General features: G+C 40.5%; 1 protein-coding gene across 2 annotated transcripts in view; it reads right to left on the bottom strand.

Annotated features, from left to right (window-relative positions):
• Positions 1-1,189: 1,189 nt before the first annotated feature.
• The window catches only part of SLC38A6 (solute carrier family 38 member 6), a 44,686-nt gene continuing 25,319 nt past the window's right edge, over positions 1,190-20,556 (bottom strand). The window contains exons 7-16 of one of the 2 annotated variants that reach the window (XM_071557323.1): positions 19,776-19,858; positions 19,248-19,306; positions 14,353-14,418; positions 14,107-14,160; positions 12,488-12,567; positions 11,715-11,815; positions 7,753-7,877; positions 6,737-6,881; positions 6,552-6,646; positions 1,190-5,469 (exon numbers count right to left, since the gene is read on the bottom strand). In XM_071557323.1, the coding sequence (XP_071413424.1) occupies positions 5,389-5,469; positions 6,552-6,646; positions 6,737-6,881; positions 7,753-7,877; positions 11,715-11,815; positions 12,488-12,567; positions 14,107-14,160; positions 14,353-14,418; positions 19,248-19,306; positions 19,776-19,858 (889 nt within the window). In that variant the 3' untranslated portion in view covers positions 1,190-5,388. The remainder of the gene's footprint in view (positions 5,470-6,551; positions 6,647-6,736; positions 6,882-7,752; positions 7,878-11,714; positions 11,816-12,487; positions 12,568-14,106; positions 14,161-14,352; positions 14,419-19,247; positions 19,307-19,775; positions 19,859-20,556) is intronic. The other variant, XM_071557324.1, reaches the window with a different exon arrangement.

Here is a 20,556-nt window from a genome sequence, read left to right as displayed (position 1 = left end):
CTGTGATGCCGGTTCCAGTTGGGGCAAACACCATTAAGTAAACCCAGAGTTGCTGATACTCGTATCCATGTGTGTGAGCATTCCTACAGCTCTGGAATCGAGCCAGCAGCACAGTAATGAGGGTTTTTTTCCATGCTTCCTTAAATTCAGGACTCCCTCAGACCTTGCAAAGTGCTTGGAGCTGTGCTCCCAGGATGCAGCTATTGGAGAGCGCTGTGGTTTACAGCCAAAAAGCTTCCCAGCCCTTCCCAGCCACCATCATTCCTCTGGCTGCTATTCCCTAATGGAATGGTCTGTTGTAGGAATGAGGAAGGATTTTTGAGTTGAGAAAAAGGGTTTTTGGAATGGCAGACTGAGTTCTGGAGCCTGCTGGCAGGTGTGAGTTAATTCTGTGAGAAGGAGACCAATGGCTAGCAAAAACAAGGGAGATAAGAAAGCTTTGAGTTGTTCTACTCATGAGAATGGAATGTTGAGAGATAACGTGGTTATAGCAATGGTGAACATTTGTCTAAAAGTGTCATCCAATTAAAGCTGTGATGAGTTTTATAGACACTGTAATTCAACCTATGGGACGGAGCTATGGGTGGGAATAAGGAAGAGAAGTTAAAAAGAAAAGAGAAGTTAGAGGAGGGCTTTTACCCACCTTTTTTTTCTCTCCATGGAGTTCTTGAATAAAACTGTCTTTGCGTGTGACACCTGTAAGCTGTGGCCTAATTAATCTTTTCTTGTCTTCAAGATTTTCTACAAACTCACACAATCACACGCTTACAGTCTGTCCTCCCCATCTGATTCTCACCTTGCTGGACAAGATGGTCCTTCCCAAAGGGGTCTCCATGAGCAGTTTTTCACCACAGTCTGTACTGCCAGGCCAGCTGGTCCCCCTCCCTCCACATCCTGGCGGCAGTGCCGGCACTGCACAGCCACAGCCTCCGAGATCCCTTCTGCTGCCTCGTGTTTACAGTGGGCAGCAGATCAGATGAGGAAGGTTTGCTGTCCATGAACCAACACCAAGGAAGACAAAACCTGCAGTTCTCACTGGACAAGTTATTTTGTGCATCCATTTCAACCAGGAATGATCTGTAAGAACGATGCCCTTCCTAGCTGGGGTGGCAGCAGCACCACTGCAGAGACAACACCTGGTTGTGTCACTAAGTGGGCTCATTGCACACAAAGGAAACATGAGTTACACAAGCACTGTTCTTTATTTTCTGTTTGGCTTTTCTGGGGACGTGCCTTGGCTGTCCCACAGTGAACCTGAGGCAAAGAGAGCACAAAATAGAAAATCTGTTGCACCACACACAGGTTTGACATGAGCTGGGCAATTTTTACATACAGATCATTATTAATTTCTTTTGAGAACTCGATTTCCACATGAAGCATGGCTGGATGATCATAACTGAATACAAATACCAAAAACATCACCACAAACTGCAGAAATTAGGCAGCACTTTCGTAATAATGAAAATTCTCTCCCACTGTCAGTAACAGTAAACATGTCCAAAGGTTTTCTGCATGCAGAGCAACTACAGTGAATGCTTTCAACATGAAAGTCAATTGTAAACAAACAATCTCAGGTAAAGTGTTAAAATAAATCTACTTGGGAAAGGAGTTCTACACCAATCAATGTTACTCATGCTCCTGGACTGATGGGAATTTCGGTCTTTAGTTTGAGAGCACATTAGGATGTCCACAATAGAAATGCTGAATTCCTTTTCCTTATGTAGGGACATTGCAAACAAATAGATTGATCTTCAAGTATTTTAAATGATGTATTGATAAATATGTCTATCTCTATTCTTTACAGTAGTAACCTGTATCAGTGTAACCTAATTCTAATGAAACTGCTTCATATTTCTCAAACATAAACATCAAAATTAATTTCAGGAATTTATTTTAAATGAGCTGGGCCATATGGGGTTAGGCAGAATACCCACAGAGGTCCCTAAACCTTCTCTACAAAGAGAGAAGGGGACAGGACAGTTTCACAGTGTCTCGATTTTCACTACACAGAGAGAATTTCAAAGCAATTACCGCCATGAAAATCAATATATTAAGATACAAACTGCTTAGAAACATGGGAATAGAAGATGAGCATTTGCCACAATGCAAAGCCTGTTTTGAGCACTGTTGTTTGTCAGTCTCCTTCCTGCCATGCTGGTTACAAAAGACACTCTCCACACCCAGCTCACCACAGCCCAGCTGAAATCTGAGCAGCCTTCAAATGGACAAGGGATGGAAATAGGAGAAACAGAGAACATAAATCAAAGGCAACCAATTAATTTTCATCTCTTACATTGTTCTTCCTGCTCAGCTGGGGAAAGGGAACATTTCCAAGGGAGTTCAGAAATGCTGCATGTCCCTTCTTCCTTACTTGCCAAGTCTTCAGAAAAGGCTGGAAAATGCTAATCACAGGTAATAAAGAAGAATCACTGAAATTTATAAATCTGAAAATTTGGAAGAAAAAATCCAGGCACAAGAATAGACAAGAAATTAATTATCAGCATTTGAGTGAGTGGAAAGTTCCAGACTGGAGGCCTGTTTTCCTCAAAAAATTGATGCAAATGTGCAATTGTAGCAAAACACTTACAGGCAGAAGGCACAGAATGGCCATGGGAGATGTGAAGGATGAACATTGTGCTCTTACTCTGCTTTTTCACTGTAGACAACACTCACACCTTCTTCTAAATTTGGCAATAGAAGTTCCTTCTCTTTCTGCCCCTTTTGCTCCCTCCATATTTTAATTATTACAGAAACTTAGAAGTAGCAGCAATTCTATTTCTTTTTCAGATAAAAGGTAACAGACATTCTGTAACTCCTTGTGCTATCCCTTCTGCACCACAGCCAAAAGGTAATAACAGAGCTCAGCAGAGCTGTGAATTGCTTCCATTCATGGCATTCATCATTCCAAAGTCTACCTATCAGGATAGTCAGTTAATAGCCAGGCTAGTTAGGAAAATACCCCAGAATTAAAAACAATACTGTAGTGATTATGCAGCATGACAAGAATCCACTGTAAAATTAACACTGCATTTTGGGTGTTTTGTCAGTCACATTTGTAAGATGATGCACACAAGCCCAACTGACTGGGGGAAGAGAACATACAGACCATGGCAAAGCTGAGCTTTTTCAGGGGGAAGAGCAAAAGCTTAGCAAAGCTTTGCCAACTTCCTGTCCCCTCACAGGTAATCTAAGTATTCAGAAGTCAAGCCTTGTTGGTTAGTTTAAAACAAAGTGACTGCAGTGATGTCCTACAGGTACTACTCCAAGTTATGCTACAAGAGCAGACAGTAAGTGAGAAACAATTTCCATGAAATTTCTAATAGATACACCTCCTAAATTTCAGTGTCTGACAAAAATCCCTGAGTTAATTCCCATCAATGGCAGGTCTTCTGTTTTCCTGAGAAGTTTTGGTTCAGTGACACAGGAATTCATTTCCTGATGTACAGCTGTCATTGCTTGCTCAAGGCACCCTTTTATAATGTATATATTTAGCTTTTTACAGCAATGCCAGAGATTCCCTGAGTGTCTGAATCCCTGCAGTGCAATGAAGCCCATGGGACACAGCTATCAGAGGGCAGCCACAGGTGGAGAGGTAGCTATACCTGCTTATCAGGAGTTAAACAAGTTGAGAGAACTGTAAGAATAAAGGCAAGTTCATTTTTTTTTGACAGGTAACATCACATCTCGTGGCCATACTGGTTTTCTGCTGGTTAAACACACTGCCAGGAGCCACTGCCAGTGCTACAGGAGGAGATGGAAAGAACTGGCCAAGAGTGCACATGATGTTTCTGGTACTGCCAAACTATTAGATGGCTCACCTGGAGTCATAAAACCTCTGCTAGAAACTATTATAAAAATGACTGCAGTATTTTGCAGGGATTCTTTTCTTTTGGAACCTACCAAAGCTTCTGAGTTAGTCCCCAGGCCTCAGCACACATGTGTATTTCTATATTAAACTCCTTTTCCAAGCAAAAAGGATTCCTGAAGCAGTACCAAGCTGCACTACTCGGGTGCCTTCAGGCCATTCATCAAAAATGAAAAGTATCTTACGGATCCTGAGAGAGCCAAGTGATCTGCTGGCATGAGAAATCCTAGTCTGTCAGCTCAGGAATAGAGAAGGTGATTCCATCTCTACCTTTTGTTGTTCCTCCCTATCAGACAGGTGAGGATTGAGAACATTCAATCGGGCTTTGCTTTCATAGGGCATGAAATCTCTGGAAAGATCAAGCCATCAGATCTCACCTGACAGAAACAAATATTAAAAACCTTACCACAATACCAACACTGCTTCTGTTCTAGTGACATGAGGAACTTTTCTGTGGACACTCAATACCATATTCAACAAAGCCCAGTTGGTGTTGAAAATTACATTCATACTTCATTTAGTGAAAAACACAAGGAATAGTAAAAGACTACAAGGAATTTTCGAGATCTGAGGTAAAAAAGAAATCCCAAAGATGTAAAATTTCCCTTTTTCTTCAAATAAGACAGATTGTCACCTTTCAAGCCTAAACCTCTGACACACAACAGAAGGTAAAATATAGAAACACTCCAGTTCAAACCTGTAATGCTTGTAAAAATGGGAATAAGAGAGAAAAAGAAAAAAGTCTTTCACTGGGAGGAATACTGAGGTACACTGAGTAGTATCCAAAGCAGATACTAACTGAAAAATGTCTATTATTAACTGCAAAATGAAAATACTTCCTAATGCTACTAACAGCTATAATGCTCGATGGGCAAAGCCTGGTAATTTAAAATTACATCAGTATGATTCAAGTGTGCTGACACATAAAAACTGTATCTGAAAAAGCCATTAACAAATATTATCATGATGTGCCCATTAAACTGGGCTAAGGCAGCTGGTTTTGGGATCCATCTTAGGATAAATCAGGGTAAACACTTGGAATCACAAAGTTCTTTCTATGAACAGGCTGAAATTTTGGAAATTATTCAAGCAATGGAAGTCTTTCACAGTTTAGGATGATGTGCACTATCCCCACTGCACATATGCACACACTGACTGATACAATATCTATTCACCTCATCGTCCTTAAAGGAGAAGTTATTCAAAGTTCAGCTCTGGTTCACTCTGTGCCCCTAAACCATTTTTGCATTGCAGGAATTTCTCAAGAGACCTTTTTTCCTGTCATTATTACACCATCAAAACTAGTATTTCAGAAGGGCAAAAACTAATTGTCCAGTAAGTGAAGAGACTGATTAAAGATTAAAGCAGGACCATCACAAATGCAGCTGAAAAGAGCATTATTTCTTCCATAGGCAGGTTTGGTCAGTGTTTCCTCAGGATGTCCAGCCCTCACTGCAGTCGTGTTGGCACCTCTGTGGTTCTTGCTGCCCTCCTGCAGCTCAGATCACACTGTCAATAGGCTGCTATTGATCAATCCAGTTGTAAATTATTACAACTAAACTGAGAAGGCCAACACAAATGCCAAAAGTAACCAAGGCACATGCCTGTGAAGAAAGAAAAGCAAAAATTAATGTTTTGCCGAAAAAAGCATTTTACATGCTCAAGGCTTATGACTAATGATGACCAAAACCTGTGAGAACAGGTATAAATAGTGTCTTTTAAATATTTCAATTTACTCAGTCTTCAAACAGAAGGTGTCTGCTTAGGGGGAAACTAAACTAAGCCTGGGAACTCTGGAGCAGTCTGGTCTGCCTGCTCACACCAACCATCTGCACTAAACATAAATTAATTTGCCCTTTTACAACTCTGGAGGAATTAAGAAACTGACTTTGTATTTTACTCAAAATGCAACCAAAATGACAATGAATTCTCTACATTTTAGAATAGCCAGATGATAATAAAACCACTGTTTAAGAGAAAAGGCCCCAAACCTCCTGGAATTAGCCACAACTTTAAATGGTCAGAGGGCATAATTACTAGAATTTCTTTCAGATTCCCTAATTTGTCAATACAAGAGCAGCCCTGTGATTCATAAGAATGGCAAGAAGGACTATGCATAAAAGTTTGTCAGCATTTTGGCCACTGCCACGAAGTTGCTCTGCTGAGCAGTGCTTACAATGAAGACAGACACTTACAGTGTAAAAACCAGACCTGCTGCACAAATTCCAACAAGAACTTAACCTACTACACCAAAAGAGAAACAACAAAGAGGAGGAAAAGAAAGAAAGAGGAAAAAAAATACGCTTGTATTAAAAAAAAAGCATAAAAACTGTTACACTTAAATGCAGTTTGGCTTTGTCCCAGCTGCCCAGACAACATCAGAGTAACGTGTAACAACTGAGGAGAAATTGGATTAAAAGTCAACATCTGAAAACTATAGGAAAAAGCACATGCTCAGATCAATGGTCCAGACACAGACACACTGCTTGTCAAAAATCCCTGCTGAAGGAGTTTCAGAAAGACCAGAGCTACCATGAGGGATAAAAAAATGCTCACAGATTTTGTAAGCTGCAATGAAAACAGGAACTTTGCCTCTTGGATTGTGTGCTCTACAGTGTATTAAGATGCATTTGAAATGAGCCTGTTAAAATATTATTAGTGCACAGGAGGGAAAAAAAAAGCATACCCCAAGTTTCTGTGGTGATATGAAGTCCTCTCTGCTCAGTTTAAGATAAAATAGTCCAGGATATACAAAAAGCAAACATGTTGATGTGGTTGAACCTTTAAAAACAGAAAGCAAGATTTTCCTTAGAGAAGACCAAAGTACATTACAGAACCATATACTGAAAACCAACCACCACAAGAACTTACCAACTACTCCAAATACATTTTTTATGTCTGGCACGTACATTGCAAACAAAACAACAATTGTATTCAGTGCTAAAGTGACCAGGATATGGCAAATCCACGAGACAGGCAGATGAGAGAAAAATACCATCAACACAGCTTTCCTTGCCTGCACAATACAAAGAGAAAACAAATACAAAGAGAAACATTGTGTGGGTAAACACATATATTTCAAAATATACATACATATATCTCAATTTCACAGCATTAGGAATTGTATCATTCCAGATGTAAAAGTAAAAATATTTTAGAAGTTAAAATGCCATAAATTTAGTAATAGTTTAATGCTTTTGTCTTTCTGTAGCATAGAGTTAATTTGCTACTTTATTAAGGCAAGATCTATCACATGGATGCTGGTTTTAAGGAATTATTCCTTTTTTAGAGGGACAAAAGAAGGCCTGGGTGTCTTTGCTTTTTCTCCTGAACATCCTTGGTAGCCATGTCAATATGTGGCCAACTGATACATAATCCATACAACATTTCTACACATAGTTTTGCCTGCCCTAATTAATTAATTGTCAGTTCTACCATGGTAATGATAAACTAAGGCAGGGTGGGTTTTTTGTGAAATAGGTCAATATATGTGTTTTTGATTTACTATTAAATAGTTTCAAGTCTAAGTGTGCCTGTATGTGGGTGCGTGCATGTAGAAAGGAAAAACCAAGTCAGCAAAACTCAATTTAAGACGGAATAAAAAAAAATCAAACTAAATAAACTTTAGAAGTTCTGAATTCTCTAAATTAGAAACAATGCTGTGGGCTAGTTTTAATCTGAAATCTGACTCAAGAGCACAAATTAGCTTAGTGGTTAGTTGTTACTTTGGAGCTTTCATGGAACATATGCAAATATGTGGTCTTTGATCAATCACTTGACAAGTGAATAAGATACACAAGACTAGATGTGACTCAAATATTGCAGTCTGCAAAGCATTAGCATTCCCAGTGCTCACTGCCAGCTCCAGAACACTCAGGAGTACTTACTGGGAAATGGATGAGAGGGACTGTCAAGAGCACAGCAAACAGAATGGCTGCTTTAACAGTCATGATGACCATGTCGTGGGGCAGGTACCTGGAGTAACCTCGTAGCAATTCAGAGTCCACTTTGTCTGAAAATAAGAAAAATTGCTTGTTAATCCTTTCGGAACTGAGACAATTAACAAGGTATTCAAATGGGTCCATCTGCTTGTGACTAACAGAGAAAGAAGGGAGATGCAGATACACAGCACTCTGGCAATACTGATAGACCAGGATTCATAATCTTCAGAAAAATGAAAACATTTCAGGAGACAAGTCCAGGCAGAGCCTCTGCTGAAGCCAAAGCTCCCTAGAGAGAAAATACAAATATGAAGGAGAAAGCATAAAAAAGAAAGACATGAACCCAAGAACACAGTGAAACTTCTTGTATGTCTCTGAAACAGCACCAGAGTCTTTATGCTGAACTAGAAGCCAGGAACAAATTAGATTTTGCTAAATTGACTAAACTGCATTTCCTTTTTTTCCCCACCAGAAACATTATTCAAAATGCAAGGTAAAATTTCAAGCTGGAATTCTTATTTAAAGGAAGAAAGAGTTGCTCCAAACTCTGCTGGTGTATGTGCCTTTACTGGCTGTGTTAGCAATAGATTGCTGGATGGCAATGGAGAAGGACAAACAGCCTCACTGGGCCAAAAAGGGATGAATCAGTGAGGAATTCCTCACCTTTAACTATTGTCCTTTTAAGGTGAAAATTTTCACTAAATTAACAGTAAAAGTCAGAGCCATGAAAGTGGTTTGCTATCCTGACTGGTTTTTTGTTTGTTTGTTTTGGAATTCCTTCTTTTCTTGGACTTCAGAATGGACCAAGATTTCCAAAGTCCAGTCGCCCTGTGAAGTTTCAAATTCACAGAAAACAGAAGAAGCCATCTGAACCACAGAAAGATGAAACATGTGTCATTTCAAAGAGGGAACTCTTCTTTTGTTTTCAATTTAAAATATATTGTTTTACATTTTCTCAGACTGCAGTTTTAGGAACAGGGAACAGATTCCCCCTATTTAAAGAAGCAAGTTAGTTGAAAAAGACAACCAAAAAAGTGAAAAGGAGAAGCAGTTTGCAAGGGGAAACAAACAAAAACTCAAAACAACTCTCTTACAGACATCCACTGTCGATTCCAGCATTTCAAGCTCTCAAGTCTAAGAATTACTAAAAGAAATCAAGCCTGCAGAAAACCAAAAATGTTGCAAATGAAACAGACTAAAAGGCTACAGTCAAGACAGGGGCTTGTCCCAGTCATGACAGTGAAGGGAACAGGAACTGGGATGGTTTCCAGGACTACTCTTTTCTCACGTTTTCCCTCCTTATTGAGAGTTCATCTGGAGACAGATGGTTACCCTGCATTGCTGCTGACCCTCTCAGAGTTACACTTCAAATTATACTTTCCAACAAACCACATGAAGTCAGTCAGGAAACAGGAACAGTGGCTGATACAGTATTAGGGGCTTCAAGACTCCCTATATAACTGACAAAGCTTTCTGAGCATCAAGGGAGTATTTTCAGCATACATCTACACTTGAGGGAAAAAAACCTACAAAATTCCCTCAAAATCTGGAATTATTAGCTGCTGAAAGCAAATATTCTTGGTGCTTTGTCAGCCACTATCCCATCCCCACGATCAAGAATTACAAAACACTCTGAAAGGAGAACAAATCCTAATATGAACTTTTGTCTTACTACCTTTACTAACCCTAAATGAATTTTCACTCATCCAATCAATAAAGATTGACATGTGATCATCCCATAAAAAGGAAGAGCTTTCAGAAGACACTAGAAGAATCCTCCCAGCTTACTGTGATATATTTATGTGACAGAATTTGTATGAAACTACTCCAGAATCAGCAAGTAGAAGCAACTTAAGTGGAGCAAAGCACACACAACTCCAATTTACACCAGGACACACAGAGGCAAATTTCTTAGGAAAAGACACCCTGCTGTATGTTATGTGACAGGATACAAACACTGCCATATGAAGTAGACACTCACCTACTTCTGCCAGGGTTGGGGTGGACCTTTAAAAAAAAGACCTCTATGTAGATAAGGGGTTTGAAATCTTTCTGTGCACTTGGGAAACATAAGAGTGCCACACAAAGTTGTGTTTCAACTCACATAAGAATCTGCACCCAGAAGTATTTAAAAGTCCAAATGCAGAGTTATTACACTGGTACTGAAGCACACTGTCATCTCAACTCTACAGAAAATGCAAGATGTCTGTAGAGTTTGGTAGGGTGTCACACCCCACCCACTCTCCTGATTGGTAATAAAAAGGTACATTTACTTCATCAAGCACTGTCGACAACATCTCTAAGAACTGTGCATTTCTTGGTCCAGTTCATGTATCAAACAGACACATTTCTGGCTCAGGAACATGTAACACAAATTACTGACAACCAGAAGCATGTGCTGAAAAACCCAGCTCATAGCTTACTATTTTAAATCTTTAAAATCCTTCCTAGTCTGGTGTCATTGCTCTCCACTGCAGCCAAGACACAGAACTAGACGGGCACTTCTGTGATTCAGTTCTTCATATTTTCTTATGTTCCCTGTCAATATTTTCTGGAGTTAGAATCATAGAATGGATTGGGTTGGAAAAGACCTCCGAGATCATCAAGTCCAACCCTTGGGCCAACTCCAGTCCCTTTACCAGATCATGGCACTCAGTGCCACGGCCAATCTCACCTTAAAAACCTCCAGGGATGGGGAATCCACCCCCTCTCTGGGCAGCCCATTCCAATGCCTGAGCACTCTCTCTGCAAAGAATTTTTTTCCGATCTCCAACTTCAATTTGCCCTGGCAGAGCTTGAGCCCATCGTGCCCCCTTGTCCTATTGCTGAGTGCCTGGGAGAAGAGACCAACCCCCACTTGACTAGAACTTCCCTTCAGGTAGTTCCAGACAGTGCTGAGGTCACCTCTGAGCCTCCTCTTCTCCAGGCTAAACACCCCTGGCTCCCTCAGCCTCGCCCCACAGCACTTGTGCTCCAGTCCCTTCTCCAGCCTTGTTGCTCTTCTCTGGCCCCACTCCAGCCCCTCAATCTCTTTCCTGAACTGAGGGGCCCAGAACTGAACACAACACTCAAGGTGTGGCCTCCCCAAGGCAGAGTCCAGGGGAAGGGTCACTGCCCTGGCCCTGCTGGCCACGCTAGTTTGGATCCAGGCCAGGATCCCATTGGCCTTCTTGGCCACCTGGGCACACTGTTGGCTCATGTTGAGCTTCCTGTTTGAGCTTCTCTGGTTTGTCTTTACCTTACACATAAACAAAGTGGCCACGAAGAAGTCACTTTGTGCAATCCTTTCCAATAAAGCTTTCCATGGAACAACATTCCGCAGACCTCCATGCCTACCCAACATCAGGGCTTGCTGTGGGGCAAATTACTCCCTGAAAAGGCAACAGCCTCAGCGCTACTTAGAGACTACAAATCACAGGGATATCACATAGTTAGTAAGTGATAGCTCTTGGTAGAAGATAAAGCCCTTTCAAACTTTTTGGACAAGCAGACTATTATCAGATCTCAAAATTTATTACAGACTATGATAAATCTCCTAAATGAAAATATTATACAATGAAATGAAATGAAAATATTTAGATGAAAATATCATACAATCCAAGATATAGTGGCAACCAGCAGTATAACTACACAGCATTGGAGAGCATCAACAGACCATCAGCCACAGTTTAGGGACCAATACCTTGTCTGTGTATCATTTTATGGCATAAACTGTGGGAAGTTTAGCTGTGTCACACAGTGAGAAGCCAGTGAGACTGCAATACTTGGCAGTGTTGGGCACATTCTTAAGTCTTGAGAAGAGCAGGATTTCTGAGGATTCAGGTGCATCATCAATGCCTGAAGCATTCCAGACAGAAGACATTTATCATTAACTTTGGTTCCAAACAATACTTGAAGAATACACTTACCATAAAATGTCAGGTACCCAAACAGAGCAGACATAAAGTAAATTAGGAAACTCAGACCAATTCCTGTGACAGTTACATTTTGCATTCTACTTTTGGAAGGACTAAAATGGAAAAAAAAAGTAAATTAGTGTTGCTTAATCTGTATTGAGGACAATTAAACACAGCACAATCTACACAGAATCTTGCCTTGCATAAGGAAGTATTGCCTTAATTTATGGTCACTGAGTATTTACTGAGGTCTGTGCTGTCACTAATATTTAAGGGGGGTTAAAAGTATTCTTAATCTGGTAATTAAAGGTCACTTTTCAAGCAGACAACTAATACTGTCCCCATCTTGTAGGGAATTTAGACATCTCAGTGTATCTTTTAAATCAAAATTTGGATTTATACAGGATGGTATCTATTAAAAGCAAGGAACAGGATCTGGGTCAAAAAAATCCCCCAATGGATCAGATATGGCAAAATGCAGATTTAGTTACAGCAATAAAAATCAACTATTAAAGGACCTTAACCAATGATCTTTTTTTTCCCCCTCCAGACTGCCCAGGCCAGGCCAATATTCTGACACTGATGAAACATATTTGATACTTTTCTCTCCTGTACAAGTCAGTTTAGACTAAAACTGTACATTTCCCAAATACATGAAAGCTACTTCGTTAGCATTGTTTGATGCCACAAACTTGAAAATAAAAATTATTTAAGATTAATTTAGGGACAGTCTTACAAAAATGCTAAAATTCTATTTTAGTATTTCAAGTGTTTTCACACATTACCTTTGGAGCTCACAGTAGATGGGTAAGACTGAGGTATGGCAGAGAAAAGAGAAGGCCATAGTTGGTATTGCATAAGCACTCTAAAATAGAAGAAACACATCTTGAAAGTTGTTTGTTATTACTGTTGGTTGGAAAAATATCTGGATGAATCAGAATTCAGTTCCAGTGTTGGAATTCAGTGGAAATATTTCCACATTAATGGTCTGAGATAAATCCCCACAACACTGAAATGGTGTCTCTAAATCATTCCACAAAACTGGACCTTTTCAAGCCGTATCACTTCAAGTGGTCACAGCTCAGTGTTTCATCAGCAGAAGTCATGATGCCCATAGGCCAAAACCTGCAAGATGGTTTTTTGGCCAAGTGCTTATGCAGCAAGAGCAGGGTTTGCCCCAGAGTCAGCATGTAATTCATTAAATTCCCTAAGAAGTTTTCTAAATTCTAACACCCACAGCTACCTGTCAGATTACTGATTCCTCCATTCTGACCTCACTGTTTTATTACTTCCTGACAAAAACTTGGATGCAGCACGAAATAGTACAGAAAATATTAACAGGAAATATCACATGCTTTGGCATTTGTAGATTTAAGAAAGTTATGTAATCAAAGTTGCAACCATGCAATTAGTGGTATATTACTCCAAAAACTTGTAATAAAAGAGATGAATCATCCAGTATGACTTACTGCAACTGCCAAGTGGAATAAAATAAACTATAACAAACTCTTGTCCTGACATAATCAGGCCCATACTGGTAAAGATATGCCACTTTCTACTGATAAAGCTAATTAAAAAAAAAAAAAAGGCAGAGATGAGTCCCAAGATTCTTCAAAGCACAAAAGGTCAGAATCTCATGGTAGATGTTTCTGGTCAAAGCACCATTATCTGACAGATAATATTTGTGTCATGTTTGCATTGCCCAAGTTTGTGGGTTTTTTTCTCCCTTCCCTTTTTCTTGGGAGCATTGGGGTGGATTTTGTTTTTTCAGATAAATGCAATCATGTCCTTCCTAAATCCCACTACAGGGCTATCCCAGATTTAATCTTACCTTTATCCCCTCCCTCTTTACCCCACAGCATCTGGGGTTCTGCATGATACTTCCTCTCCTGCAAGCCTTGATGGGGGGTGACATGATTTAAACGCCACATTAATTATCAAATAGCAGAGCTGGCACCCAGTGAGATGCACAAGACTGCACGAAGCCTGAAGAAGGAGCTTCAGGTAAGGAAAAACTCAGGTTAGATCCAGGCAGTGTCAGGAAACCTGTTCTGCCTTGCCAGGAACTCAGGGAGTCCACACAGCCAAGCAGCACTGACTTCCAGCTGAGGGCATATTAAGTTGGGTTGATGTGATTGCATCATGAGGCTGACCACTGCTGCATCTGTTACACTTTATTCTTTGGTATTCTTGCAAAATATTTTCATAAATGTTAACTTGGACAGTCAGCCTTCATATATAAAAGAAGTGAGACTGGATAACACTTGGCAGCAGGTATAGGAAATACTTCAGCAGCCTGTAACTATTTTTACAGAAGGACAGCTTACCCTGGATAAGGTTTAAACCCCAATTTTTTAAAAACCACCACTCTCCTTTAAGTTGGCATGCTGTTAATAGAGATTACCTCTTTTGAAAGATGAAAGAGCTTTGCTTTACAATCCCCAGTAGAATTTGAAACCTGTAAAACATAAACACAAAAAAAAGGCATAATGAAAGAATAAGCCCAAACCACAGACATGAAACTTTTCAGTTTCTGTGATGATTAATAAAAGAAGGAATTTAAATCGCAAGCCATTCTGAAAGTGTTAATGTAAAAAAAGCATTACAGTTTACTAGTAAAATTAGAACTTCAAAACAGAGTGCACTTTACCTGTAAAGTCTCCATGGCACAACTCAGAGGTAGAGGACAAGGGATTGACCATTTTTTAATCATAACCTGCAAAGACAGCATATTTGATGTATGAATGATAACCTAAAAATCAGTTTTCAATTTAGATACACGTAGCTAAAATCCCAGTCTGCTGGAACACACAGCAGGGAGCTACACCCACAGTAAATTAACAGGCCTGCTTGGCAGACAGGCCACCAGAAGTGGTGTCAGTGCCATTCCATCCAGCTGCTGCCTCTGCACAGCTGGCAGCCTTATGGTGTGGGGATCTGGAGGTGGGGCACTGCAGTGGGCTCTGACAGGAGCTGAAACACAACCAGCACTGCCCCTCCACTCTCCCTGGGCTCCACAGCGAGGGCCTCCCGTTCGGAGCGGCTGCTGTGTTAGCGATCCCAGGCTCGCGCCCGGAGTAGACAAGCCCTTCACAGAGATAGAGCAGAGCCTGGGGCTAATCTTAAAAGGCAGAAACATATGGTTTGGACTAGAAAGCAAAGGAAAAACAATAAATGCAATTATTGTCCCAGAATGTCATTGGGCCTTTAGCTACACCCTGCTGGTTTAGGGACTGCCAAGTAACAGGGCTGAAAATCAAAGGGAAATTAAAATACGAAATGTTACCTCCTTTTTCAGGAGACCAGTTTAAAATGATAGTTGCATTGCTCTCCTCACCCTAATTAATTTTCTGTTGTAGTTGCCTGGCTTTGGAGGTTATAATTCTTTTGAAGCCTAGAGCAAATAATTAAAAACTTAATCAAAGACTCAGATTCACAAGAAGAATAACATGGAAGGGAGTGCTTCTCCTGGCTCAGAGCACCACGTTGTGCTTGCTGCCAAGTGGTGTTTCCCAGAGGATTAGATGCTCCCTCTTGTCACCAGTGCCAGGAGGAGCAAACAAATGTTACCTCCGGATAAAATGTGGGGAAAGGGAACTGCAAGCCCATGGAAGGCTGAGTGCACTGTGGCAGTAACACACGTCTGAGACTGCACAAGGAGAAAAACTAACTCATATCAGGGTACGTTGGGCGTCACCATTTGTTGGGGTCCCCCTTGTCCCAAGTAAGGGGGCAGCGTGAATGATGGTCGAAGAGCTCAGGCACAGCAGGCATCAGAAGGCTTTGATCAGAAGGCTTACAACTTAGAGAGTTTATTCAAGATAGCTTCACAGTTTCCTCATAGCTCATAGATCATTGTAATAGTAGTAATAGTAGGTCTAGTAGTAGTAGAAGTAGTTCTAGTTAGTTCTATTCTCAGTAACATCCACACCTTTTATATCCTCTCACATCCAACATGTCATGACATTATTGGCTAGCCCATGCACCTCACATTCAAAGTATCTCACTGGCTACAAGATACCACACACTCCAGGTAGCTCTCTTCTCTTTAAGGGAGAACTCTAAACTGCTTTCCTTAAGGGATGCACTCACAGTCACCCCTACAACTCAGGGTATGGAACTGGGGAGCAGCTCGCTCAACAGCAGCCTGAAAACATTGTGGAAATGGATTATCAAGAGAAACCCTCCAGTCATGTTTCTGACAGTAACCTGGTGCTGCTTTGTACCATTTATTGACTGTCTGAACCCTCTGTGCCATGTGAGCTGCACCCTCACCTGAGGGAGGGTGTGCCAGGGACAAGGACATGCTGGGGGTCATCAACAAGTTCAACTGAAGAGTGAGCAGGAGAGGAGGAGAAAAGGGCAAACACCAACACATAACTTGGGTCTGTCTGGTATTTAAAGGCCCAGATGGAGGAAATAGAGAAGAAGGTTTGAAGGCTCCCCATGTAAAGCTGGGATTGGCTTCCTGAGCACTGACAAGGGGCACGGAGCTGAAGGGCAAGGTTTGGGCAAAGCAAAATGTGCCTGGCAGTGGTAGGGGCAAGGCCTCCTGCAAGCTAAAGAGCAAAGATAAATATAAACATTGCAGAGGGAGGACAAGCCAAGCCAAGCCAAGCCAAGCCGAAAAAGCTGAACAACATTGTTCAAAAATAAATGTAACACAGATTGAGAATGGACTGAAACTAAAAAAAAACCAAAATAAAATGCATTAGGTGCAATTAAAATTTGTATTTATATTTATATTTGCCCACCTGTTCAGTTTTTCAAGTCTGTTTGGGTTTCCAGTGAGGTCTAATGAGGTTCCCCCAAGAGGAAGGAATTGTTAAGCTGGCAGCACAGCCTGACTAGCTGAGTAGTCTCACAGGCAGCACAACCTTCTTCTGGAACTTTAAGCCAATTTCATATAAATGTTCTTTTGAGTATAACAAACATTCAGTTTTCAGTGCAAAAAATTTAAAAATAAGGAGGAATTCTAGTGGAAATAAGGTATTTTAAACCCACACCAAAAACACTGCTAAAAATTAAGTTAGAGGCTCAAAGTATTCCAATATTCTCAGTGATGTTGCCTCTTCATATGCTGCAGAGGGAAAACAGAAGTCCCTTCACTCCAGCAGCACTGACAGCACTCAGCAAAGAGGGGCTGTCTGTGCACAACATCATTCATTACACATGGCAGGTTCCCAATCTGCATCACATTTTGTTCTGGGAACATAAACAAGAGATTTAGAAAAATACCATCAGTAATCATTAGCACCTCTACTGAACAAGCTACAGTAATGCTGCCTACACACACACACACAAAATATGTCTTTACTCTTCACCAATACTCAACACAGCAAGAGGGGAGGCAGTAAAAAAAAAGTTTAACAATCATAATTTCTTTTCACTAAGGACAGAAGTCAGGGAAGTATTCAACAATTAGAAAGGAAAGTGGTCAGGACCTCACAGAATCAGTATGTGTTTGTTTTTCTCCCAGATCAGCTCATCTCAGTGCTTGCAAATTTTTCCTAGTGAGGACTAGGACCAATATCTTTGCTATAAAGGAAAAGATACTGAAGCTACCAAGGCACAGAGGGGAGATTTGTGACCTGCCCAAGCCCCAGAGAAGAACAGAAAACAAAGAAGTCTCCAGCCCTTTGCTCAGTGCACTCACTGACCAGACTGACCAAGGCCTCTCTTTTCTGCAGGCACCAGTAAAAATGTGGCTTGCTGGCAAAAAGCTGAACAGATGGTGTGCACTTGAAAAGGCACAGAATTACTGTATATGCAAAATATAATTGTATCACTTCCATATGACTAACACAGTTTTCTTCTGGAACAAATTAAAACATATCTGCCACACAGAAATTAACAGTGTGCAAACTAAAACACCATTTCAACAGCACAAATCACCCACTTCAAAGCAATTAGATATGAAAACTAAACCACATTTAATGCCTTTGACTTTCAGGGCCTAAAGAAGTCAGAGAGATTATTCTGTGAAGAGTATTAGTTTTCTTTAAATATCTGTAATAGCTTTTAAAACTTTTGACCTCAGTTAGGTTTACTGTGGCTGCTCCTTTGTCATTTAACAACAAAGGGTAAGCGTGCAAATTGAACCACTTCATAAGAAATCCAGTAGTCTGTATTTCTTCATTAGTACTTTCTACCCACCTTTTTGATAGAGAAACAAAACTAAAATCTAGTTTGAATCATCACAGCTTGCCATGGCTGCACACAAGTCTTCCTTACACATTTGCTTTTTCAAGGACTAAAATTGTTTTCAAATGCATCCACCCATTACATCAGCTTTCCTCACGTTCCCATTGAAATCCAGAAGCCAAACTGGGTTTAAAACCCTTGCAATTACCTTCAGCCAAAGGTCTATGTCAGCATTACAGTTAGTGCTTTTTCTTCCTTTTCTTTTTTTTTTTCTTTTAAAGATAAATTTTAGGAGAGAGGTCAAAAGTTAAGGTAATTTATAAATATCACAAATGAATTTTCATTAGCTCTGGAGAGGCTGTGGCTGCTCCTCAATGTTCATCTTAAGAAGAATACTTCCCAAGGTCCTACAAACACTGCAACTCTCCAGGGATACCCCAGGGAGATGTTTTGACAGCTTTGAAGTTTGGTTTTATCACATGGTTTAGTTCCTAATGGATTGCCTTGGTCTCCTGGATGGCATGTTTGTTCAACTTGCCTTCAACTCTGTTTATCCCTTTGTAAAGCAGGTATTAAACGCAAGTCAATGCAAGCTGGAGTGACAGGGGAGAGGGGGAACATTTTCCAAGGCTCCCCAAAAAGATTCCAACAGATGGCAGAGCAAGAGTTGCTGGGCTCTACTACATATTACACATTGGCACGCTTTTTCCCCATAAAAAAGAAAAATAGTGCAACTTAAAGGAACATTTTCCCTCTCAGATCTGCCTCACAGGTCTCACTTTTGATATGTGGAAACATCTACCTCACAGGGGCCTTAAGAGGGTGAACATCAGGGTCAAAAACCCCCATATGGCTCAGAGAAAAGAACTTTTCCTTTCAGCTGGAAAGAAGAATAAGGTCGTTGATGTATTAATGAATCTTGTAAACTGCCTTAATGAAGTTCTAGTTTTCTTTGCCTTTTTTTGAACTCTGTCACTCCATTATACATGTAAATTTAATTTATTTGGAGTATATTAAATTTTCTTCTGCACTAGTTGCAGTAAGTAATAAGTTAGGAGCTAAGAAAACAGAATTCCATTCCTCTGCTAGTAGGGAAACAAAAATACATGTGCCAGCTCCCTTTGCTGCACTGTCAGCAAAACAAAAATATTGTTACATTTACCAGCCCAAAATATAATTATTTTAAATCTTTTCACATGCTTGGAAGTTCATACACATTTCTCAGCCTCAGCAAAACAAATGTAATCTGTCCAAGCAAGCACAAGGAAAACTCTAAATTTCACATATAAAAAGTTAAGGGGGGAGGGGAAGACAATTAATTTCAAAACTGGCTTATGAAAACATTCAAACAATAAGGAAAAAAAAAAGAAAAGATAAGCTGTGCAGAGATTTTTAACTTACCACAAGAGTAAAGTACACCGTAAAGAAAAATGATAAACTACTTGTGTAGCCAAGAAAGCCTGTAAAATAACAGTAAAAATAAAAGAGAATTTATAAGGAAAGTGATCCTAATGTACAGCTAAAGCTTTACATTTTGGGCATGTTTTCTATTACAGTGCTTGGTATCTGGGGCTTAGGACTCAGAATAACAACATTCCAACTGCCTGTCACAGATCATTTATGTAGTTTTGTAGGGCAGAATTAGAACTGGCTTACCACTAATGGCATGCTGTAAGTAAATGCAGCTCTTTAATGTTCTGCTGTAAAGATTTTATTTTAGTATTGCAGACAAAATACTACTGCAACCCAAGTAATAGGTTAACTAGGCAGGGCTGGAAGGCAGAACACACTACAACAACTTAAGTAATCACCAGCACCACCAGCCCCCTGCAAGTTTAAAAAAATAAATAACCCATTAAAGTTTTAAAGTCTTCAGTCGTAATTGCTGCTAAAGTAGAATAATATTCGCTTTCTTCTTTAATTACTCACCAATTTTAGGAAGAAGGGCGAGAGGAAAAACAATGCAGACTGAAGTTATGAGCAGCAGCAGCCTCCCATCGAGGTACCAAGACCTGCAGGAAAATCTATTTAAGACTGATACAAAGCTCGAGAGTCCTAAAAATATATTCTAATCTAGAACAATCTTAGACAAAATAACCACTAGGACAAGAGAAAGAAGTGATTTCCACTCTCGCACACTATTTACATGAGTTTATATTCCCAGTTTCTATATTGAGATACAAAACACAACTCCCAGATAATGAGGGGCAAAGCATCATCCCAAACTAACCAGCACTGCAGGCAATGTTCACAGGCAAGTGTTTGCAGGGATCAGGGGGCTGATGTGTGTCAAGTTATTTGTCAGCAGCACAATATGTACATCCCTGCCTTGATTCACAGCAATGAACAGAGGGAAGGGTATTTCACACTCTACAGATTTCCAACAGACATACTCATGGGACTGTTCTGTGGTGTAATGGAGAGCACTCTGGACTCTGAATCCCAAGGTCCTGAGTTCGAGTCTCAGTGGGACCATCCCCTGGCAGTTAAAGCCTCCCTGCCATCCCATCCTGTCAGATCTCGGATGCTCAGCAGGGTCAGCCCCGGTCAGTACCGGGTGCTGTGACAGTCCCGAGGACTTCCCTGTCACTGTCCAAGCTCGTTCAGCCGTGGCAGATGGACCTGAGGACTGAAACGGTGGGGTCAGTTCTGTGCATGCTGAGCCTCACCTAAAACATCCACTGTGCAGGCTGGAAGGGCTCACCCACAT

This window comes from Pithys albifrons, chromosome 6, assembly GCF_047495875.1.
Source record: "Pithys albifrons albifrons isolate INPA30051 chromosome 6, PitAlb_v1, whole genome shotgun sequence".
Classification (NCBI taxonomy): Eukaryota; Metazoa; Chordata; class Aves; order Passeriformes; family Thamnophilidae; genus Pithys; species Pithys albifrons.
This window is presented reverse-complemented; position numbering and strand designations above follow the sequence as displayed.